Source organism: Lissotriton helveticus, chromosome 6 (genome assembly GCF_964261635.1).
Source record: "Lissotriton helveticus chromosome 6, aLisHel1.1, whole genome shotgun sequence".
Lineage (NCBI taxonomy): Eukaryota > Metazoa > Chordata > Amphibia > Caudata > Salamandridae > Lissotriton > Lissotriton helveticus.
In genome coordinates, this window is record NC_136067.1 from 1,222,269,486 (window position 1) to 1,222,293,126 (window position 23,641).

The 23,641-nt window shown below is 47.1% G+C and overlaps 1 protein-coding gene across 1 annotated transcript in view; it reads right to left on the reverse strand.

Moving 5' to 3' along the window:
• Positions 1 to 23,641, reverse strand: part of LOC144763373 (uncharacterized) — an 851,355-nt gene that overhangs the window by 791,356 nt on the left and 36,358 nt on the right. Inside the window, exon 3 of the mRNA XM_078648937.1 lies at positions 16,261 to 16,375. Within this exon, the coding sequence (XP_078505063.1) occupies positions 16,261 to 16,375 (115 nt within the window). The remainder of the gene's footprint in view (positions 1 to 16,260; positions 16,376 to 23,641) is intronic.

Consider the following 23,641-nt stretch of genomic DNA (forward strand, 5'->3'; position numbering starts at 1 on the left):
ACACTCTTCATCTGCCCTGGTGCCCCCCCCTTGTCCTTTTTGCCACAGAGAGCCGCAAGGCCACGAGCTACGCCCTGTGGCACAACGCTGCATGGGGGGTACCTGGTGAAGCGGTTGGCGCGGTTACCCGGATCTACTTGGAGGCTAGCGGCAACCTTTGCGGGGACCTACTAGCCACGAATATGCTGTCCATAGAGTGGAGAATAGAATATATATCTAGTATCTGGACCCCACCATATCTGCCTACCACAACATGGGGCGGGCCGACGCCAAGCAGACCAAGATCCCCTTTGATTCACGTAAGACTTCTAAGACCGGCACGGAGGACCAGATGGAATCTGATACCACTGAGGCCCCTGAGGAGGACTGGAAGGCACTGCTTCTATGCATGAAAAACAGTCTCACCTCCATCGATGCCAAAATCGACACAATGAACTCCAGGATGGGCTCCATTGTTTCAAAATTGGAAAAACACGACCAACGCATCAAGGAGGCAGTAACCAGGATATCAGACCTCGAAGATGGGGCCACTGCAAGCGGCGGCCAGTTGTTGCAAATGGAAAAGCTGCTGAAAATCATAGCCAACAAAAACGAAGATTTAGAGGCCCGTTCTAGACGAAACAATGTGCGCATACTTGACCTTGTGGAATCAACCAACACGGGACGCATGGAAGACTTTGTCGAAAAACTGGTGGTGAATTTGTTTGGGAAAGAGTCATTCTCGCCCCATCTGACTGTGGAGAGAGCCCATCGGTCTTTGGCGGCCCGCCCGCCTCCAGTGCGCCCCGGAGACCTGTGATCGCCAGCTTCCTGAATTATCGAGATCGAGATGCAGTCCTCCGCCTGGCCCGCGATAAAGGGCAGGTCCACTATGACAACACCACGTTGGTCTTTTTCCCCGACTTAACTCCAGCTGTGCAGGACGCCAGACGGAAATTCATAGCAGTGAAAAAGAAGTTTCAAACCCAGAACATCCCCTATGCGATGCTGTATCCAGCAAGGCTGAGGATCACGCACTTAGGGAAGCAACACTTTTTCCAAACCCCGCAGCAAGCAGAGGAATACCTCAAGAAACAACATCGGGCGGCATCCAGGGAGGCTGTGGCACGTGAGAGATCCAGATAGATGTCGCCTTTGTCCGATGTGGGCTAAGTGGTAGCTACGATGACAGCCCGACACAGAACTCTCTGGACTACTTGATACTGATGTGGGCATTACAATGGTGATATATTGACTGTATTCACATTATGCACTATATCCCGCTCGGCTACTCTCCTCTGTCCCGTGATCTGTCTGCTCCTTCGGGGTGACAGGCGGGTGTAAGTAGGGAGGAGAGTGGGCAGGTCGCCTGCACCTAGTGATGACCCCACACGGGCATACCCCCAAGCGTTCTTTGGGAATGGGATCTGTTAGTTTGAGGGTGGGTTGGGTTAAGGGGGTTGGGGGACTAATGCCTGGCAAGTTGGGGAAGCCGATGTGGGAGGAGGGTGGGGAATTGAAAAACATTTTGTGTACCTTGACTCAGGTTGAAATGTTTCTTAGTATGCAATCAGGAATGTTTTTTTTGAGTAGGCGATATGGCTGACAACTCACGAGATTCTATGGGTCTCAGGGTGGCGTTGTGGAATGTGCGGGGCCTTAATAAACCTAGGAAAAAAGATGCAGATACTGGGGTGCCTTGACAGACATCACATTACTGTGGCCTTACTACAGGAGACTCATCTGAACCCCAGGGACACGCAACAATTCGCCTCTCGCTTGGCCTCACATCGATATTTCTCCTCTTATTCAGGTTATTCAAGGGGGACTGCCATTTTAATCAGGAGGGGGACGCCGTTTGTTCCATCTGGTGCGGAGGTGGATGCTGAAGGCAGATATTGCCTGGTATGGGGGCGGTATTACACTCATAATCTTACGATTACTGTCCCAATGTGGATGACCCGCGTGCACTCCTTGCCCTGCGGGCTCGTATACAGGACACAGACACAACCTACGTCATATGGGGGGGGGTTTAATGCGACACTACAGCCAACCCTAGATCGGTCTCACAGCACCCCATCACACTTTAACAATACTCATAAGGCCCTGAAGGACATAGTAGACTCTGATTACTTATTAGACTCCTGGAGGTACACACACCCCACGCTGATGGAGGGCACACACTTCTCTGCTGTCCACTCCTCCTGGGCGCGATTGGATTACATTCTCATCTCCCGGGGAATGGCACACTGGCTGAAGCATACCGCTCACCTACCGTGCACATACTCAGATCACTCCCCAGTTGTGGCCGACCTGTCTCCCCCCCTTCGCAACCTCTATACAGTAGATGGCGTCTCAACCCATTGCACCTACAGGACACAGCGTTTAGGGCTCAGCTTGAACAGGACATACAAGATTTTTTCGAGCCTATTTTAAAATCAGTGCCCAGCGTTACTACCGTCTGGGAGGCCTTCAAGGTCACTGTGCGTGGCTGGTGAATCTCTAAGGGAGGGGGAGTACTACGATCGCTGCAGAATGCCCTACTAAAATTAGAGGGGGAATTGAGGACTCTGGAAGGTGCCCTTGCTTCTGATTCTGGAACTAACGCGGCAAGAGCTCACTTGAGGGACAAACTGACCGAATATAAAGCCCTGGCAGAGTGGGAATTCAGTGAGAAAATATGAGAGAGGACCCCACACGTTCCGGGGAACAGGGTACTATTGGCATTAAAAGTCAAAGGGCTATCCCTGGAAAGTTTCGTAGACAAGGGAGCTACTTCCCGAGTGTCGTACGTGAGAATAGAGTACGACACTCGGGAAGTAGCTCCCTTGTCTACGAAACTTTCCAGAGATAGCCCTTTGACTTTTAGAGCTGGAATGCAGCCTGCGTGGTAAACCTTATAGGGCAAGAGTATATGGGGAGGGAGACCGCCCGGTGAAGGCCCTTGCACAAGCGACCCGTACCCCCGATTTTCAAATTATGTGGCAGAGATACAAGACGCACAAGGTTGTACCCATCGAGCACTGCCAGATCAACTAAAAGTTTTCCGGGACCATTATAAAACCCTCTATACCTCACAGACAGGACCCCCATTGGAGCTGCCGCAATACCTTGAAGATGTAGCATTAGCGTGGATGGGAGACGTCCAACGTAAGTTCCTCAGTCTAGACTTAGAACTGGACGAAATCACTGATGCCATAATGCACACTAAATCGGGCAAAGCTCCAGGGGCCGTTGGGTTGCCAATTGAATTTTATAAAACATATGCTAAAATACTAGCTCCCATCCTTAGAGAAGTTTATTACACGGCGCTCGAGGAAGGCAGCCTTCCCGCGACAATGCGTGAGGCTCTAATACCGTCACTGCTAAAGCCTGGAAAATCACCCATCTATTGTGACTCCTATAGGCCCCTATCACTCTTAAATAACGACACTAAAATCTTAGCGAAGGTCTTGGCAACTCGGCTTAATCTATTAATGACCCGACTAGTGCTCCCTGATCAAGCGAGTTTAATCCCGAGTCGAGTTACTGCCCATAACCTCGGGACGCTGGCTGCGGTGTTGCAAGACATCGACCCCACCTGTTGGGCAGTTGCTGTTTTCCTAGACGCCACGAAGGCGTAAGATTCCCTGGAGTGGGATTATCAACTGGGCACCTTAGAACGCATGGGCACACCGCCCAGCTTTCTCACCTGGGTAAGTCTCCTATATTGCCCCCCATCGGCATCAGTCCTGCTAAATGGAGCTAAGTCAGCCCCCTTCACAATCTACAGAGGCACGCGACAGAGATGCCCGCTCTCCCCTATATTATTCGCTCTTGCCGTTGAGCCCCTCGCAGCCAAACTCCAGCAGCATCTTAATCATAGAGCCTTAGTCTACCCGGTCTGTCAGCTTCTCATATCTCTATATGCGGATGACATAACGCTTTATATTAAGAAACCTGATGAGAACCTCAACCCAGTTCTACGAGAAATAACTAAATTTGGTGCCATATCTGTAGTGCAGATCAATTGGTCGAAGTCTGCCATATTCCCGCTCACGGACAATATGGCGATACGCCCCCTGGACTATCCATTAGTGTGGGAGACAGACGAGTTTAAATATTTGGGTATATATATCACACGTTCCAAAGACACGCTCATGAGGCTGAACTATGGCACCGCCATTGATAAAATCTCAGACAATGTTACTAAGTGGCTGAGACTCACACTATCCATGGCAGGGCGGATTTCGCTCATTAAGATGGTCATACTCCCCAAGCTACTATATCTATTTATTAATATTCCTTATCACCCGGGAGGCTTCTTTTTTGCAACCCTTAGATCCCAACTTACCAGATTAATATGTGGGGGAGGTCAGGCCAGGCTCGGTTTATCCACTATGATGCTTCCATATAACCAGGGAGGATTCGATGTCTCTAATTTTGAAATGTATTATTATTGTGCGCAGGCTCATTTCGCCACCTACTGGTTTTATCCCCCGCCCATTATGCCGCATTTGGCGGGGGAAGATGGGTACATGGCGCCATTGCCTTCCAGAACTTACCATTTTGCCCCGGTGAAGGAGAGAGGGAGAGACACATCCACAGTGGATTGCACTAACATTGCCTGGCGGCAAATTGCACGTCGGCTGGGGACTCAGATGATGTATTCACCCAAGATGCCCTTACTACACAACCCCCTCTTACCAGTTACTTGCGAGGGAATAGGCTGTCGACTGTTGGAGACTCAACGGTATCACACCTGAGGGGATCTCTACCTGGAGGGTAGATTCAGGTCCCAGGAACAGTTCTTTGGCGCCCACACGCCCACAGCGATGGATGTCTTCCTATATACTCTATCAAAAAGGAAAACAAGGAGTCTCTATGTAATTCTGACAGGTGCAAGAAGCATCATTTTATGTATAAAACGTTTTTGGGAAAAAGGGGCAGAATTATACAAAACAGTTATAGCAGCACTGCAGAATATAAATCACAATGATTGAGGTAACAACCCAAATTGTACAAGGTGCTCTAGGTGTGACAGTGAAAACCTGACATCAGGTGGTTGATCATTGAACAAGTGACACTACCACAGAGAGGTGGACACATCAGAATTCTTCTCAATAAATCTGAGTGCAAGTGGATGACCTTTTGTGACACGGTCAACAATGGATTGAACACTATTGATGAGTGGAACAGCACTATATCTATCTGACTACTCATGCTGCTTCTATTCTCCCCCCGACTTCGATCTAGCACTGTCCTTTCCAACACAGTCAATATTAGGTTGGTAGATTGGTAGTCGACCTACATCTGTCATAATTCTCGGTCATAATATTGGCTTTGGAGGTCACTAATATTCTTCTTGACCACATAGGACCTGTCTTTATCTATACGCATGTCTAGTCTTAAAACTGTAGAACAAATGTTTAAGTACACAGACGAATTGGGATTGTTTACATGTGATGGTCTTTTATTGTTGTTTTTTACTTCATTTGAGCAAAATATTTATGATTGCAAATATCCATCTGTCATTGCATACAATAATATATTCCTGTAGACTGCCTGTTTGCCAAATACAATTGAGTGCCGAGCTGGTGGCAACGACAATTGTTTATCCCCAATGGCTGAATATCCATCCTTGCATGCCACTATTAAGACGATATGCACGAACTGACATCACGAGTTATACGACGTTTAGAGTTGTTCCCTCTGGTATCGGTACCCTCAGTGTTTGCTTTCCCAACTGTAGGCTGCTTCAGTTAGACAACAGCCCAGGTCGCGTTACCTGACAGACTTTACTTCCCTCCCCTTCACGCCCACACTCCCATGTCCCTCCCACCCCCTGGCTCCTCCGCCTATCATCTGTCCTCTAACACGGATAGCCGCCGCCGCCCATGCTAGCCATGCCCCCTGCCTATCACAAGCCCTTTCCTAGACGCAGCTCACGCTCATCCCTATTCTAGAGACTTTTGCTCCCCTGGATTGACCGCGAGGCTATCTTCGCTAGAGGTAAGTCCCTGGCCGCTCCAAGCAGCTTACTTTCCCCCCCCCTCCTGTTTTTACACGAAGAGACGTCCTCACGACACCTTCTTCGTTTTTACTTCACAGATTAATTCTCAACTAGCCGTCCACGTCAGGGACCGGCGCCCTGGCAATTTACTTCCGTCACGATCGGGAGTCATTTCTAGATCTCCCACCCTGGTAAGACCGATTTGCCGAGCGCCTGCTCACCAGTCACTTCGAGTTAATACCTCGTATTCTGCAACGAGACCAGCCACTCTAATCGACTATTGCCCTTACTCTCCCTTACTTCTAGGTCCTCACGACAAATAATTAATATACGTGTTTATAAAGCTACATTGCTGCTAATCCCGCTCCTGGGATTGCCACGGGACCAAATTACTCTAATCCTGGTAAGATCTTCCATCCTAGCAATTAATCTATCCTCCATTGAGCCACCCCTGGCCACTATCGACCTCCCCCCACCCCGTCTTCCCCTCCCCCCCACCCCTCTCCCAATCCTTTTCCTCCCTTCACACCTTGTTTCTCTGTCCTCCAGGCCAAGCATTTCAAGTACAGCTCGGATCCAAGCACTTGCTGCCTACGCTATTCGGCGATTGATTACCCACATTTCTACCATCAGGTATACGCCACCGCACCTCCATCACTATGTCCGCCTGAGGCCTACTCCATCATGCCTATATGAGGCCAATTGCGTTCCCTTGCTCTCCCTTATGGATCTGTACTAGTCGTACTTCTCTTGATACTGACACATCCGCTCGGGGGCATAGGCACAGCATCCTTAATTTGGCCAATACCCGTGATCCCTGCTCACCCCTGACCTGCGCAGGTCCACCAGGCCTTTTTGCAATTGAGTGCACGTTTTCCATCCCTAAGCATTTGCCCTCCACCCCTGCGGCTTACCTTTCCCTCCCCTTTCCCCCCCTTTCCCGTGCTCCCCCCACCCCGCCCCCTTTCCAACACCTCTCTTTTTGTCCCCCTGCAGCACTACCCACGACCCAGTCCTGATGAAGATCCTATAGTTATCTGGATCGAAACGCCGTCGACCTTTCAGCGCAAATATTGGCATGAAATACGAAGCGGTTGAACATTTGAATATCTAAAAAATGAATCATTAATCCATCTGGAACCGCCGTATGCTAAAGAATACACTGTATATATATTCACCAGTCACCTTGCGCCATTCACGCTGTTGCACATTGTCGCTATCTTGGTTTTCACTGTCACCGAAACTCATTTTTAAAGTATTAAAGGACCTGATGGCTAAGAGAGCTTCTGCGGTGGAGATATGCTCGGATACCCACTGCGAGGGTTTGGCCTCCTTCTTCCACGAAAAAGTGCAAGCCATCTATCGCACTTTTTCAACGGGTTCCCTGACGTTACAGCAGGTTGGTTGCATTTTAGGTGAGGGGGAGTGCATTTCTATCTTGCCCCGCTTATCTATGGAGATGTTTGACTCTCTTAGCGCTAAAATCAAGTCTGGATCTCCGGCAGACCTGCTGAAACTGGCCCAACTTAAGACCTTGGCGCCGGTTTGCCGCACCCCGGTGCTGTCTTTGATCAACCTGTCCCTTTCTTCTGGAGTGGTTCCCGTCAGATGGAAGCAGGCGGTAGTCACGCCAATCTTGAAGAAGGCGAACCTCGACCCCCTTGAACCTGAAAACTACCGCCCTATCTCTCTACTTCCTTGGGCCACGAAAGTAGCGGAGGCCCATGTGATCGCCACTCTTTCAGACCATCTTGGTAGGTTTAACATTCTTGACTCTACTCAGAACGGGTTCCGTGCGGGTCACAGTACGGAGACGGCCCTTCTCTCTATGGTCGAGCACTTGCGTTCCGTGCTGGATTCGGGTCGGACGGCGGCACTGTTGTTATTAGATCTTAGTGCCGCCTTCGACACGGTCTCGCACGGGATTCTGCTTCGGCGACTGGAGGAGGTGGGCGTCTCTGGCCTCGCCCTGTGCTGGTTTCGATCCTTCCTTACGGATAGGCCATTCCAGGTGGCGATCCCGCCCGGTAAGTCGTCATCTTACCCGTTAGACCAGGGGGTCCCACAGGGGTCATCGCTGAGTCCCACCCTTTTCAATCTTTATGTGAGACCGTTGGCTGCGGTCGTCAAGCGGTGGGGCCTGACTATGGTCTCTTACGCAGATGACACGCAGCTGGCGGTCACACTGAGCGGGGACTCAGGTTTGGAGGCCCCCAGGTTTTGTGATGGTCTGCGGGAAGTGGCTAACTGAATGAATTCCAACTGTCTCCAGTTAAACACCAAGAAGACGGAGATTATGGTGGTTGGTAAACAGGTGGCTTTGTGGGGCGACAAATGGTGGCCTTCGGATCTGGGTGTGACTCCCCTCCCAGTGTCAGAGATAAAAAATTTGGGGGTGTTGTTTGATCCTTCTCTGAGTTTCATCTGTCATACCAAGAAGGTGGCGGCTTCTTGCTATGGCATCATTAGAGGCTTTCAACCCATCCTCAAATTCTTTGATGCACCCACAAGACAACTGGTGGTCCAAGCATCAGTGCTGTCCAGGCTGGACTATGCCAGCTCACTACTGGCGGGGGTTAACCAGTCAGAACTCTCCCGACTGCAGCAGGTTCGAAAACGCCGCGGCCCGACTGGTGACAGGCTTGCCTAAGCGGTGCCCGGTGTCCAATACCCTGCGCTCTCTCCACTGGCTCCCTGCGCAGCAGAGGATTAGATTCAAGGTTCTTTGCCTTGCATTTAAAATCCTCAAGGGTACATCCCCACAAATTTTGGAGAATCTGCTGACTCCTTATGTCCCCTCTCGCACTCTTAGATCTCTCGGTCAGAACTTAGCAGTGGTCCCGCGTTTTAAGCTGAGCAGAGTTGGTGGCCGCTCCTTCCGGGTCCTGGCGGCGAGCTGGTGGAATTCTCTTCCTCCGCAAATCCGGGCCATCGATGTGCTCCTCCAGTTCAGACGGGCCATCAAGACCTTTTTATTTGTTTAGCCCCTCAGAGGTGTCTTTTCTCTCTCTGCTTGCTTTTAATGCTGTGTTGTGTTTACCTTTTCAAAGCGCCAGGACGCCCCTTTGCTGGGGCAGCTGTGCGCGGTACAAATAAAAATAACATAACAAATAACATAACATAACACCTAGAGCACCTTGTACAATTTGGGTTGTTACCTCAATCATTGTGATTTATATTCTGCAGTGCTGCTATAACTGTTTTGTATAATTCTGCCCCTTTTTCCCAAAAACTTTTTATACATAAAATGATGCTTCTTGCACCTGTCAGAAATACATAGAGACTCCTTGTTTTCCTTTTTGATAATGTATTTTACATATCTTTATTAATTGTCTTTAACTAATACCAGTTGGGACATTGTTGTTTTCATACCATTACGCCCCAATCTCAACACGGCTGACGGGTACTGTACTCCTGTTTTATCTATAAAATTCCTATATACTCGACTTAGGCAAAACCTGAAGGCACTTACTCCCTCCCGCCTTCTCAGACGAGCCCGAGACCCTTGCACCACTACATGCCCTGCTCTCACAAGAGACACCTCGACATGTGATATCCTTACTGTATAAACATGCTCAGAGACCTCCCAGAACTGCTGACGGACGATCAATGGGAGCTTACCTGTGCACAAACGAATGCCATCACTGGTAATAGCAGACTGCGGTTAATACATTTAAAATTTTTGCACCGGCTATATAACACACCTGTCAGACTACATAAGTTCCACCTCAGGGACACTGATAATTGTGGGAGATGTGGGCGGGAAGGAGCGGATTTCATGCACCTGGGGTGGAACTGCCCCCGGGTGAATGAATATTGGATGCAAATATTTAAATGTCTATCTGACATGATAAGGGTCCAAGTTGCACCGTGTCCACTCATAGGGTTATTGGGGCTGATTCACAATGTTGATACGGTACACAAGAAATTCCTAGCGATGAGCCTGCTGTTAGCGAAACGCCAGGTGGCGTGCAGATGGGGGCGTGGACGGGCGCCCAAATTTAAAGACTGGGTGCATACCATGACTACCTGGCAGGAATATATGCATTATTATGCGGACATGTTCCCTAGTTCGTCACGCCCAAAAGATACATGGGGACCACTTATGTCGTACCTCCTTGCACCAGAGATTGACCGAGCTGAGGAGGGCGAAGCTTCAAGTCCAGCACCGATAAACGGGGCGGAGGAACCGCATGCAGTAATATCCGTGGCCCCGTCTCCACATACACACAAAGAGGCAATCCCAGATCCGTAGACCATTCACGACCCCCCCTCATGCTGGTGGGAAGCATAACGGGGCATCTGAGGTTTCTTAGTTCAAAGTATGTGTCGGCCTATACCGGTAGGGAGTAGCCTTAAGAGCCATGAGATCACTGTACATGTCAGCTCTACTCATTGCGACTATGTCATGCAATGATCTGAGATATTTACAACCTGGGTTACGTTTTTATGCACTATTGTTATTGGTTCACATATCGTACTTATGCTGCAATTCGTACAGTTCTTAAGAAAGAAATGGTCAACCTGCTGTAATGATACGGGAAGGTGTTCTTCTATGCTTACATGTACTTGCTTTGTTATGTAATGCTGGATGTTTATGACACTGATGTACCGTGACGAGTCTCAATAAAAGTTTATAAATAAAAAATAAATGAAAAAAAAAACGCAGGTACAAGACTGTTAAAAAACTCTAAAAGTTATAAAAGCATTTTCCCTCGGTATATGCATTACCTCCTTGAGGTTTCTATTTAGGTCAAGTCAAGTCAGAGAATTTATATAGCGCACTACATACCCAGAGGGTCCCAAGGCGCTTAGAGAGGGGAGGAAGATTACTTGTCAAATATCCACGTTTTAAGCTGCTTTCTGAATGCTAGGTGGTTCTGGGTGAGGCGAAGGTAAGCGGGGAGTGAGTTCCATGTTTTAGCAGCCAGGTAAGAGAAGGATCTGCCGCCCATGGTGGTCTTGTTGATGCGAGGTACAGTGGCGAGGGCTTGGCTGGAAGAGCGTAGTTGGCGGGAGGGGGTGTAGAAGGACAGTCGTGAGTTGAGGTATTCTGGTCCGATGTCGTAGAGTGATTTGTGTGCGTGGGTTAGCAGTCGGAAAGTGATCCTCTTATTGACGGGTAGCCAGTGGAGGTCTTTAAGGTGACCGGAGATGTGTTCGTTGCGTGGGATGTCTAATATGATCCTGGCTGAGGCGTTTTGGATTCGTTGGAGTTTCTTCTGGAGTTTGGCGGTAATGCCTGCGTAGAGGGTGTTTCCGTAGTCTAGTCGGCTCGTGACCAGAGCATGGGTGACTGTTTTCCTTGTTTCGGTGGGGATCCAGCGAAATGTTTTTCTCAGCATGCGAAGAATGTTGAAGCAGGAAGAGGATACGGCGCTGACTTGTCTATTCATTGAGAGTGAAGAGTCCAGTATGATGCCTAAGTTCCGTGCGTGGTCTGTCGGGATGGGTGCCTTTCCGAGTGCTTCCGGCCACCAGGAGTCGTCCCATGTAGAGGGGGATGTACCTAAGATGAGGACTTCTGTTTTGTCTGAGTTCAGTTTCAGACGGCTTTGTTTCATCCATTCGGCAACTTCTTTCATTCCTTCGTGTAGGTTAGTTTTGGCGGTGCTGGGGTCATTGGTGAGAGAAAGGATTAGTTGAGTGTCATCCGCGTAGTAGATGATGTTGAGGTTGTGTTGGCGGGCGATGGTCGCGAGGGGGCTCATGTATACGTTGAAGAGGGTGGGGCTGAGTGAGGATCCTTGTGGTACGCCACAGATGACTTCAGTGGCCTCGGACTTGAATGGTGGGAGGCGGACTTTCTGAGTTCTTCCGGTGAGGAACGAGGCGATCCATTCAAGTGCTTTTCCTTGGATTCCGATGTTATTGAGGCGTTGTAAAAGGGTGCTGTGGCAGACTGTGTCAAATGCTGCAGAGAGGTCGAGGAGGATGAGGGCGACTGTGTCTCCATTGTCCAGTAGAGTTCGAATGTCGTCTGTTGCTGCGATGAGGGCGGTCTCAGTGCTGTGTTTTGCTCGGAAGCCAGATTGTGAGGAGTCGAGGGATTTGTTGGCTTCGAGGAAGGCGGCGAGTTGGTTGTTGACAGCTTTCTCGATGACTTTGGCCGGGAATGGAAGGAGCGAGATGGGGCGGTAATTTTTGAGTTCGGTGGGGTCCGCTGTGGGTTTCTTCAGAAGGGCGGTGAGTTCAGCGTGTTTCCAGTCTTCCGGGAAGGTGGCGGAGTTGAGGGAGCTGTTGATGACGTCTCGGAGGTGCGGTGCTATGACGGAGTCTGCTTTGTTGAAGATGTGGTGAGGACATGGGTCTGTGGGGGATCCTGAGTGGATGGAATTCATCAGGCGGATTGTGTCCTCAGTGGAGATTGGGTTCCAGTCGTTAAGGGTGTTCACGGGGGGAGAATGTTCAGCACAAGGTAGGGTGTGTTGGTTTCCGGGTTGGTTGTCGAAGCTGTTGTGGATGTCTGCAATCTTGTTGTGGAAGAATGAGGCTAGGGAGTCGCAGAGGGCTTGAGAGGGGGTGATGTCGTTGGAGTTGGCCGAGGGATTGGAAAATTCCTTGACGATGTTGAAAAGTTCCTTGCTGTTGTGGGCGTTGTTGTCTAGTCGATCCTTGAATGCTGTTTTCTTGGCCTTTCGGATTAGTTGGTGGTGTATGCGGGTGGCGTTTTTGAAGGCGTCCTTGGTGCTAGTAGTTGGGTCTTTTTTCCAGGCCTTTTCGAGGGAGCGGCAGAGTTTCTTGGACTTCTTAAGATCATCGTTAAACCATGAGGCCTTTTTGCTGGCAGGTTTGTTTTGACGTTTCTTCAGTGGTGCTAAGGTGTCGGCGGTGTTGGATAACCATAGGGTGAGGTTGGCGGCGGCTTCGTTTGCGTTAGAAGAGTGGGCTGGGGTGTTTAGAAGGAGCGATGCGGAGATCTGGTCTGTGGTGATTTTGTTCCAGTTTCTTTGCAGAGTTGGTTGGAGGTGGTTGGTGGGTTTTGGTTTGTTGTAGGTGAAGTGAACGCAGCTGTGGTCAGTCCAGAGGAGCTCCGTAGTGTGGCTGAAGGAGACATGATTGCTGGAGGTGAAGATGGGGTCGAGTGTGTGACCTGCGATGTGGGTGGGCGAGGATACCAGTTGTTTAAGTCCGAGGTTGGCGAGATTGTCCAAAAGGGTGGTGGTGTTGCGGTCGTTGATCTTTTCAAGGTGAAAATTGAGGTCTCCCAGAAGGATGTAGTCTTTGGAGGGGAGCGCGTGAGGAGTGATGAAGTCCGTGATGTCTTCACTGAATTTTGCGCGGGGTCCTGGTGGTCTGTAGAGGAGGGTGCCTCTGAGTGTGGTCTTGGGGTCAATGAGGATCTGGAAGTGAAGGTGTTCAGAGTTGGCGAGGTTAGCGTCAGAGCTGGTTGAGATGCGGATTGATTTCTTATGGACGATGGCGATTCCTCCTCCTGTGTGGCCGGTACGGTCCTTGCGTGTGATCTTATAATCTTCTGGGATGGCAATGGTGATGTCTGGGGCGGAGGAGGCGTTCATCCATGTTTCTGTAAGGAAGGCGACGTCCGGAGAGATGGTGTCTAGTAGATTCCATAGGTCAATGGCGTGTCTGTGGACCGATCGGGTGTTGAGAAGGATGCACTGTAGGTGGTTGGGGTCGGGATTCTGTGGAGTGGTCGTAGCGGAGTAAATGTCGGAGCCGCTGAATTTGCAGGAGTAGCATGAGAAAGGTCCATGGGTGTGTCCAGGAGCTGCTTGGACGCAGTTGGGGGCGCGACCGGGGTTAAGGGCTAGGAGGGTGGCGGCATTGTAGGTAACGCGGGAGGGCTGGGCAGCGCGATGGGCAGGGGGTCTGGCGCTGGGCGCGGTCCAGGCGCGGACGGGCGTAGACGGGCTTACCTTTGGCGCACCTTCGGCGAGGCCGTAGCGCGTGGACGCTGCGCGTGGGGGCATCAGGCATTAATGGACAGTGGAGGGGGCGGAGCGTGGGAGGGTCAGCTGGGAGGCGGGATCAGAGAGGCGGGTCAGGGGAGAGAGAAAAACACAAGATGGAGGGCGAAAGTGAAACTACAAGCAGCAGCGAGGGCACAACACAATGCTCGTAAACAGGCAGCCAAAGGCTCTAAATTCCAGCACAATACCTCTGCTAAAGCGTAACTCGAGGATTATCAACCTTGGAGCACAACACAGCTAAGAAGTGCACGTTATGAGCACAGAGCGCCAAACACAATTGAAGTACCAGGATTCTAAAGCGCCAGGCGATAATCAGCTTCGAAGCGCTAATGCTGACTTTTAGATAAACGCGGTAAGCTTTACAGGCAATGATGCACAGAGCGAGATGCAGAAAATTAAACTACAGCAAGCACAATTCAATTTTGATAAATGGAGTACTGGGAGCGCAGTGCGACTAATTGCTTCAGAACGCGATGATTTAATCAATAATAACGATACCAGGCGCAGTCAGGAATACTCGGCTGCGAAGGGCTTCAGCTGCGATGCAGGTGATGTTAATCAAAATAATCTGGCAGGAGAGCGTGAGGGAGCAACTTTTGTTTCTTCTTAAACCGTATTTCATCTTTTTGCAATTGCACTGATGTTTTACATTGTCTTTATCTACTCAATAAAGCTTTTCAAACTTAAAAAAAAAAAACGTATAGTAAAATTAAATTGCAAAAACATTAGGATCTGAAGCCTTTTCTTAGAGAGTTTAGAGATAGCATTAAAAATGTCACAACATATGTTAATTTAGACTAATGATTAAGAACTCTTTGCCTTTAAGCTGGACTCTTTAGGCCCTTGGCATTTAATGAGACAATACGAAGACTATTCATTGACCACAAGACCAAATGTTGGTATACAGCAACTAGTGAAGTTTGATTCGTTATATATGAGAAAAAACAAGAGAAGAAAAATATCATAACAACATTGGAAATAGGCAACTAGAAAAAAAATAGGAAAAATACAATAGACAATTCCGTAAGGGTAAAAGAGAAAGCGTGATCGAATTTGAAAGAACTTCAACTATATGTGTAATGCTTAAGTGAAAAAATAAAATGAGAATGAGGAGTAGAGAGGCACCATAAAATGTGACCAAGCGGAACTCCCAAACCCTGAAAAACGTAATAAAAAATATAGACAGATACCTATAAGAGAAAGATAGACAAGTAAAAACAGCACTTGGCAGGACATATCTAGTATTGGACTAAACTTACACATACGAGAAGGGAATGAAGAGGAGACAAATTCGACGAAATTCATGTACATTAAATAGCTGAACAACAATAAACAATTTGTAGCACATCCACGAACATAATAAGGCCAAAACTACAAGTTGAGCTGCTCTCCGGCAATCAAGCAGCCCACGCCAGTAAACAAATGACAATAAGCCTGTCATTTTCTGTCTTTCATGACAGAGAGTAGGTCTAAGGGCTCAGGAGAGTTAACACTGGATGGCCAACATGTGGTAGCCCAAGCCACACTCCAGTCTCTTTCAATTCTTCTCTTTTCTTCTTTTTGCGCCCTTCTCTTTGGTTTTAGGGACCAGGTTTGATGATGAAGAATGTGTTCCAGTACCGAATAGTGAGCACCGGTGCTCACCACAGGCAACCATAGGCACAAATCAAAAACTAATTGCATTTTGAATCTTCCTCCTCCTCACCATCCATGACCTCATCAGGACCAGGTTAATATTATGTGTCGAGCTGCTGTCAGACCAAAAACCTATATCTTTACCAATGGGCCTATAAAATGGCTAATGTTGCTAGTGGTTGTTGAGAGCTTTCCATCTTTGAGTGAAAAATGTATGGTCTAAATGATAAAGTCTTAGATTTCGGCTTTACTCAAACATTTAGCTTTGATCACTATAGCTAAAAAGGTTTGACTGCTTGCTAATTCATGGCCATTCACATTAAATTTGTTTGTGTCTTGATTCTGGTGTAAAATCTCATGACAGATTGTTGCAGGTAGCTGTGCAGTTAGTAGATTGTCATGTTGTGAAAATGTTGTTTATGCAATGTAGTATGATAAGCTTGTTTATTTTGACTTGCCTTATCACCGAGATTTGACGTAGTAAAACCAAAAATTGTGCTAGTTTGGGAAGCCTGGAAAATAATGACACAACTGGAAGTTCAAGAGTTTAATCTGTGTGATTGGAACTTTTGAAACCCTTTTTGTAATAGCATGGGGCCCCCCTCCAAGGGTTAAATGGTCAGACAATGGAATTCTCCTGATACTTAAGAATGATAACAAAAACAAGTCTCCTGAATTGACAACATAATCTAATTAGTGTGAACTGAAAAAAGTAATTACCCTCAGTTTCATGGATCTGCTTCCTCGTCTGATCCCTTGTAGTCTGTAACATATTTAATTTGGCTTCTGTTCGTTTCCTTTCCAGCTGGAGGCTGTCAGCCTGAGACTGTAACTCCTGTATGAAAGAGAGAAAACTATTTTAATAAACATTATAAACAGTTCAAAATAAATAGAGAATATTTTCATATCTTCAAGGAGAAAAGGTTACATTTCCATTCGGATGCCTCTGAGCCTCGATAAAAGAATGTATAAGTGAATTAATTTCAGTCAGTTTGCCAACCACTGACAAGAATAAGTCTAAAAGTCTTGCCATCTGGTGAAGAAAACATTCTCTTGTACACCTGGTTATATCAAGTGTAGACAAAATATACTTGCGATCCACCTAGACAAAAGAAATGCTCTCTGCATATGCCTTTGCCAGAGGAGGGTAGCCCTGCTAGCTTTCTGTTGAAACAGGCAGGACCCTCTGACCCTAGTGGAATGTAGATGTTCTAGCCACATCCCACCCTCAAGGGCCGTTGGTGTATTTCAGGACTCACCTAAAGTGAAAGCTTACTTAGAGATCTGCTCTTGTCACAATCTGAAAAAGTTTGTGTTATTTTGTGCAGGTGTTGACCTGATTGTGCCCACAAGGCCAATGAGAACCACACAAGGAAACAATGTGACCCGCTAGCTGTAAAAGAGATCAAGCAAAAGCCTTGCCAGCCTCCACTGACCATATGTGAGGATAAGCAATCGAACCTCAACAAAAGCATGGCTTGTTGAGCTCCAAGCACAAACTACCACCCATTTTGTCATATGGGCCTTCCTCCTATAAGTTCTCGCTATTGCTTCACTGTCAGTCAAAAACAGGTTCTTTGAATTTATCATTTATTGTTAATTTAATAGCATTAGTATTGTTTGCAGGAACCAAGAATATCCAACCAAATACATTTTTAGAAAAAATACTTTTTAAGTAGCTGTCTAAACTTACTGTGTTATAACCGCTTTCAGGTGTTCTCAGGGCAAGTAGTGACTACTGGGTTCAACTGTGGGGGTTGTAGCCTTATACTCCTGCTGTCATGCGGCAGGACCTACTATGGGTCCTAAATAACTGGGTCATGTACAACCCCTTTTAATCACTTGACTCTCAGAGGTAGCGCGGGTCGAGCAGTCTAAGTGTGTTCAAGGAGGAAGTCAGTGTATGGCATACACAGACCCATGACTTAAATGACAAAACATGGCAGCAATTAGATGATTTTCCAGTCAAATACTCGCTTGTATGAAAAAAGGAGTATTTTATTGTAAATACACAAATCAAAGGAATAACACACCAAATAATACCCACAGTCTCTTATGGTCGGCACACACAATCGTCATCCTGGGTGGAATCTCTGTGTCCATCTTTACCTTCTAGAGGGGTTGGTTATTCCCCATTTGATAATAAAGATGAGTTTTAGATGTGGCTCACACTAGTCCCCACGAGGCAAAAAGTCAATGTTACCTGTGCTTGGAGCGAAGTTTGTGCAACTCTCCAGAAATCCTGACGGCCTAGCACAGTCTACGCTGACCCAATGGCAGCCAGCAAGCAAAGCAGGTCCAGGGTGCTTTTTTGCTGTCTCCGGGCTCCCAATAACGAGGACCAGTGAGTGCACACTGATGACTGCCCTAGCTTCGCGCGGCCCCTTTCCTGGCACATGGGGGTCTCTGACTTCAACACGCGCAAGACCTAACTTCATATGGCCTCCTTCTGGCGCATGGAGAATGCCGATCTCACAGTTCACAAGGGCAATGGCACAAGCTTCCAAAAGAGTGGGTGGACGGTCTGCACTCTTGCAATGGTCCCAAGGGGATCAGGCATCTCACATTCCTTTTACCAGGATCCACTCTGCAGTATTCTCGCTGGGCCTTGTTCCCCCCTGGTGCTCTCTTCCTCACAGGATTCACTGGTCTTTGCAGGCAGGCTTGTGCTCCAGGCTCAGGGCAAGTGGTCTTGACCGCCTTGGAGATGGCCATTCACCCAGCAATGAGACTATCAGACCTTAGTTCCTAGTCCTCTTTCCTTTAATTCGAAGTCTTGGTGATCCTCCCTCCAGTTCAACACGTCTGTAAAACAGTGCTTTCGAACAACTTGTTGGACTCATGCTCCCAACTTTATAGTCCAAATTCAGTCACAGATGTTAGCGTCCGGTTCTTTAAAATTCTACTTGTGAGTGTCAACGTCTTTGAAGCAAAGGTCTCCTCTGCCATATCCTTTTTCAAAGGGACAGTCTTCCATGGCATGAATGGCTACAGTTAATTTTTGATTGATCCACAACACAAGCCCACAGAGTAATTGAGGACCACACCTGGCAGTCAACCTCCACTGAAATATGCCTCATAAAGATTCAAAGGCCTAAGCCTTCCCTTCTTTCATGATCCCCTGGTCTTACTGTCCAAACCTTATCAGACACAACATCTCCCTGACAATGAGCCCAGTTCACACGGAGTAGTAACACTTCCTGGAACCAAAGAGACTTTTGGCGTACACCGAAAATGCTCTTCTCTACTTTCTCCAGTGTGTGTGTTAACCACACAGCTCTCAAGTAAGTCAGCAATCCACATCTCCTCTCTAGGGGTTGCAGTCTTTACCTCCACTAGCATTTCCAGGCCCTGGGCTTCCAAAATGGAACCCATGGGCTTGCAAGTTGTGTACCTAGCACAGCTAAACATACATCACAGCCACACATGCAGGTATTAGGCACAGTCCAGCGTTACACACAATCACTATTTACGCCAAGGATGAGTTAAGTGCACAGCAGCAAACTTTTACATGAGTGGCCCAGCAGGTCCTACTCTTGTGACAGAGGTAAATAGACCCCATTACCATTAGACAGGCCTAGGTCATGCCATACCTGCATGGTCCGTGTTTGTCCATGACCAAAATCAGTGCCATTGATCCAGATATCCATGTAGTTGGGGCACCCTGGTTAAGGGTTCACATCAGTCACAATGGAGGTGACTTTTTTCCATCCTAACACATGAAAACACCATGTACAGACAACTGGTCCATAGACGTTATTTGGGTCTCACTTCTGACACAGGTACCCCAAAGAAACATAAAAGGTGCATGATGACATGGATGGTAAATGATTCACAAGTAAATTCGTCTATGGGAATGAACATCAATTTAAAATACAATTGAATATTAGTGGCAGCTATTTATCCCGCCGCCAGGTAAATTGAAGTTTTTTCTTTGCTATTTGCCTGACTGCTTGAGAAATAGCAGCGATCATGGACGGGTTGGCTGGCGATTGTGCAAAAAAAAAAAACTCACTATTTACCTAGACGCTGGCTAAGTATTAGAGATTATGCACTGCTTGGCTCGTGGCTAAATAAATAGAAAATAATTTTTACTATTACCAGGCTGCTAGCTAAATAGCGTAGAATATGCACTACTTGGCTGGCGGCAGTACAAATAGCAAAGAAATGTCACTATTTACCTGGCTGATTGTTATATAGCATATTTTATGATTGATTTAGCTGAAGGTCATGCAAATAGCAAATAAACTACAACAGTTGCCCTGCTGCTGGCTAGAAAGCAGATATTATGCCCTCTTTGGCCAGTGGCCGTCCATACAGCATTGTATGGCTGGTGGCGTTGCAAAGACTAAGGAAACATCACAGTTTACGTGGCGGCTGGCTTACTAGCAGAGATTATGCTGTGTGTTGTTGGCGGTTATGCAAATAACCTTCTCCATTTAACTGGCCTGTAGCTAAAAAGCAGAGATTGTGCACGGTATGGCAGCTGGCCATACAAATAGCAAAATAAGACTTCGTTATTTACCCAACTACTTGTTAAATAGCTGTGATTATGCACTACTTGGCAGACAGACAAGCACATAGCAAAGGAATTACACTATTTACCAGGCTGTAGGCCACATAGAAGATATTATGCAATTATGCTCTATTTGGTCGAAACTTCATTATTCACATGGCCATGGGATAAATAGCAGAGATTATGCAAGATTTGCCTACCGTGATGCTGATAGTAGGCAATATGACTATTTATACAGAAGTCAGCTAATGGCAGAGATTATGTACTAATGGACTGGCAGTGATACAGTGCCCAACTAAAAAACTGATTGGCCAGTGGCAAGAGAAATATAAAAGCCTTACATTTGGTAACTGATGTTGAGACAGACACTAGGAAAATGGTGAAGATTCTCTCCTATTAATCTGAACAGCAGTTAAGTAGTGGAGATTATGCACTACTTAGCCAGTAACTCAGAAACAAAAAAACATCACTTTTCTCCAAGTGCTGCCTATATAGCATCAGATCTATATGCTTTAGTCGGTTGCTATGTAAAATGAAAGTTTTTTTGCTATTTGCCTGACCAGTGGACTACCTGTAGTGAATCTCTGCTATACCATGGGCTACCTGATACACAGTAAACTTTATTTGAGATTTGCTCAGCCGACAGCCACATAATGCAGAATCTCCATTTGCACGGTTGTCCAATACACCGGTCTGGTCTGTGGGTGTGCCATAGCCCATAGACAAATAGCAGAGACAATTAGCAGAGTATGTGTTGTATTCGTCCAGCAGCTGGGCAAATAGCAGAGATGTTGTGCTACTGGGCTAGTAGTCAGGTAACCAACAGAATGTCTGTGCTACTTGGTGAACGGTTAAGCACATGACAGAAAAACATCTCTATATATAACTTGTGGGCGCGTAAATAGGATAACATTTGGATTGTTTAAGTAGCCTCCAGCACACATCTTTGCCATTACTTGGAGATGCTCAGCCATCTTAGTCCTGGTTTTATTGGCCATACTTGTTCTGATCTACCCAGACTTAGTCATGTGGATCCTTATAGTGGTCCTCATCTTACTTACCCCCCTGGTGGTCCTGGCCCACTTGTAAAAAAAAAAAGTAAATGTAGTGCTTATATAGCCCACGTATCACCCCTGAAGGGGTCTCAAGGTGCTGTACACATACCGCTGTGGAACCCTTCCTGGCCTTTCCCTGTGAAGTGCCCACTCCTGGGCACCCCCAAGGTGAGGCCAGGCATCCTAGCGCTGTTGGGGCCATTGTGGAGATTAAGCAAGCTATTGCCCAGAGTTACAGAGTGGGACCCATGATTAGAATAAGCACCGAGGCGAGAATTATCAGGTCTGGGGAAATTGAGCCCAAGACCCGCCAAGGCAGGAATTGAACCCTGGTCCGGGTCAGACCTCTGCATCAGGGTCTGCCGCTCTAACCATTGATAAACAGTAAGAATCCACTCCTGGGAAATGAGGGTGTCTCCTCCGCAGTGGGGAACACCTTTATGTTTTTAGGTCCCCTCACACACCAACAGGCCCCTTGGTGTCATGCTTCATCATCGGGGTCATCGTACCCCTCTACGAGGTACGGCGTGCTGCGACCTACGAAGATGCGGGAGCACTCGTTTGGACTATGTGTGGTGTAGGTGAGGGGATTATTTAAATTAATGTGAGTGTATAGTGGGGTTTGGAAAATAGTGAAAAAATTAAAAAAGAACCTGGCTCGTGGGGTGACTAAAAATTATTTAATGAGCCCCCGGGCTGGTCCTGTTAAAATTAGAGATGGGAGGTCTCTACGCTGACAATGTGCGTTTCCTCCATCATGTGTGCGTCGACATGTTTCGGTGCCAAAAACACCTTCTTCAGGACGGGGTGCACAAATCCCCACCTTACTCACGTTTCTCTAACTAATACTAGAATTTTCTAATAAAAGTGAGGAAAAAATATTACAGTGCAGGTTATGTACCTAGCAAAAAAAGAAGAACGTTGTCTATTAATCAACCTGTAAAGGAAAGAAGATTTTTTTTTTTTTCTGGTGGTCTCTCTCCATATCCATAGGTAAAATGTCCAGTGGTTACAGGTGACAAACTAAAGCCGCATTTTCGTGCTTATAGTGAGATAAAAACCTTTTTATATCAAAAAGAACACACTAGATTTACTGACACACAACATAAAATACACACACTTAATGAGAAAACTTTTTGATCAGTCGTTTAGTAATCAGTCAATATTTGGTCGTAACACCCTCGTTGGTAAAAGAGGAAAAAGGAATAATGTTTGTGGTTGTATCCCTATTGAGTGAAGAGGAAAAAAGGAAAAAAGAAAAAAGGAAATCATGCTATTACATATTCACAACATACTGTTTTCCAGTTGGGGATAAACCTCATGAGTCCATACATCAGGATCTGGTGTGCTACTTAGCACCTGTTTGGGGGAGAAAGGCATTTTCAGGTTCTGCTTTTACTCACATTCATGTAGTGGTGGCAGTGCTCACGGTCTTCCGACCTTGTTACTCACGATTTCTACGAGGAAATACCTCCTGATCGATCCCTTCGTGGCTCCAGTGATAATGCCCGAAGGAATCCTGAAACGGGGATTGTATACCCTTTCCCGGGTTGTTGTTAATTGGTTAATTGCATGTTACCTGTTTCCTTGTGGTCATATATGGTCATTGTCCGTTTTGGTTAATTGATTGCATGATTGTAGTTTCCTTTAAGGACATATATGGGCATTGTCGGTTCCTAACTCGCGGTCATTATGTGCTCGCGTCTTCCGTTCGCGCATGCGTCCCTGTGGTCTGGTTTATCCCGCTGCGCATGCGCTGTAGCGGGTTTTGTTGTTACCCGAAACGCGCATGTGCTATCATGCGCTGGTCTTTTCTGCTGTTTAGGTTAGGCAAAGAACGAACGATATTCCTTATAATGAAGCGTTACGTATGGCATCATGTAAAACAGACCCTGTAAGATCATGGTCCCGAATTTCCTTATTCGCTCGTTTTTGCAAATATATAGAGGAAACATATCCAATTATTCTCTGTTATGAGTATCATTACCCATTCGATTTCTTTTGCAAATAGATAGAAAAAATATATTTACAAGGATCAGTGAATACTCATTGTAAGGACGATTTGAGAAATGCAGTACATTTGAGCCACACTTCTCCTTCCTTCCTCCTTGTGGATCCATTCCTGGATATCCTCCTAATCGTCCTCCTTTAGGATTTCATGATTCTACTGGTTTTGGTCTTCCAATACCATGGGTCCTCTCCCTGGTCTTCCCGGTCCTCCTCCTAGTGTTGATCATCTTTATCCCATTATGCTGGTCCTGCTGCCCCATCTTTTCTTAGTCCTTACAGACATGGTGCTTCTGAATGTAATCCTCATGGTACAGGTCCAATTTTGGGTGTTCTAGTTCTCCTCCTGGCCCTCCTATCCCTACCTGTTCCTGACATCATCCACTTGGTCTTTTCCTCCTCATTGTAGTCTTTCTTTCGTTTGATCCTCCTCTATATTTTCTCGCCCTGGGCCTCTTCCAGGTCCTCCCCTACGATCCACATTGTAATGGCCCCAGCTATTGTCCTGGTATTTCTTATCATC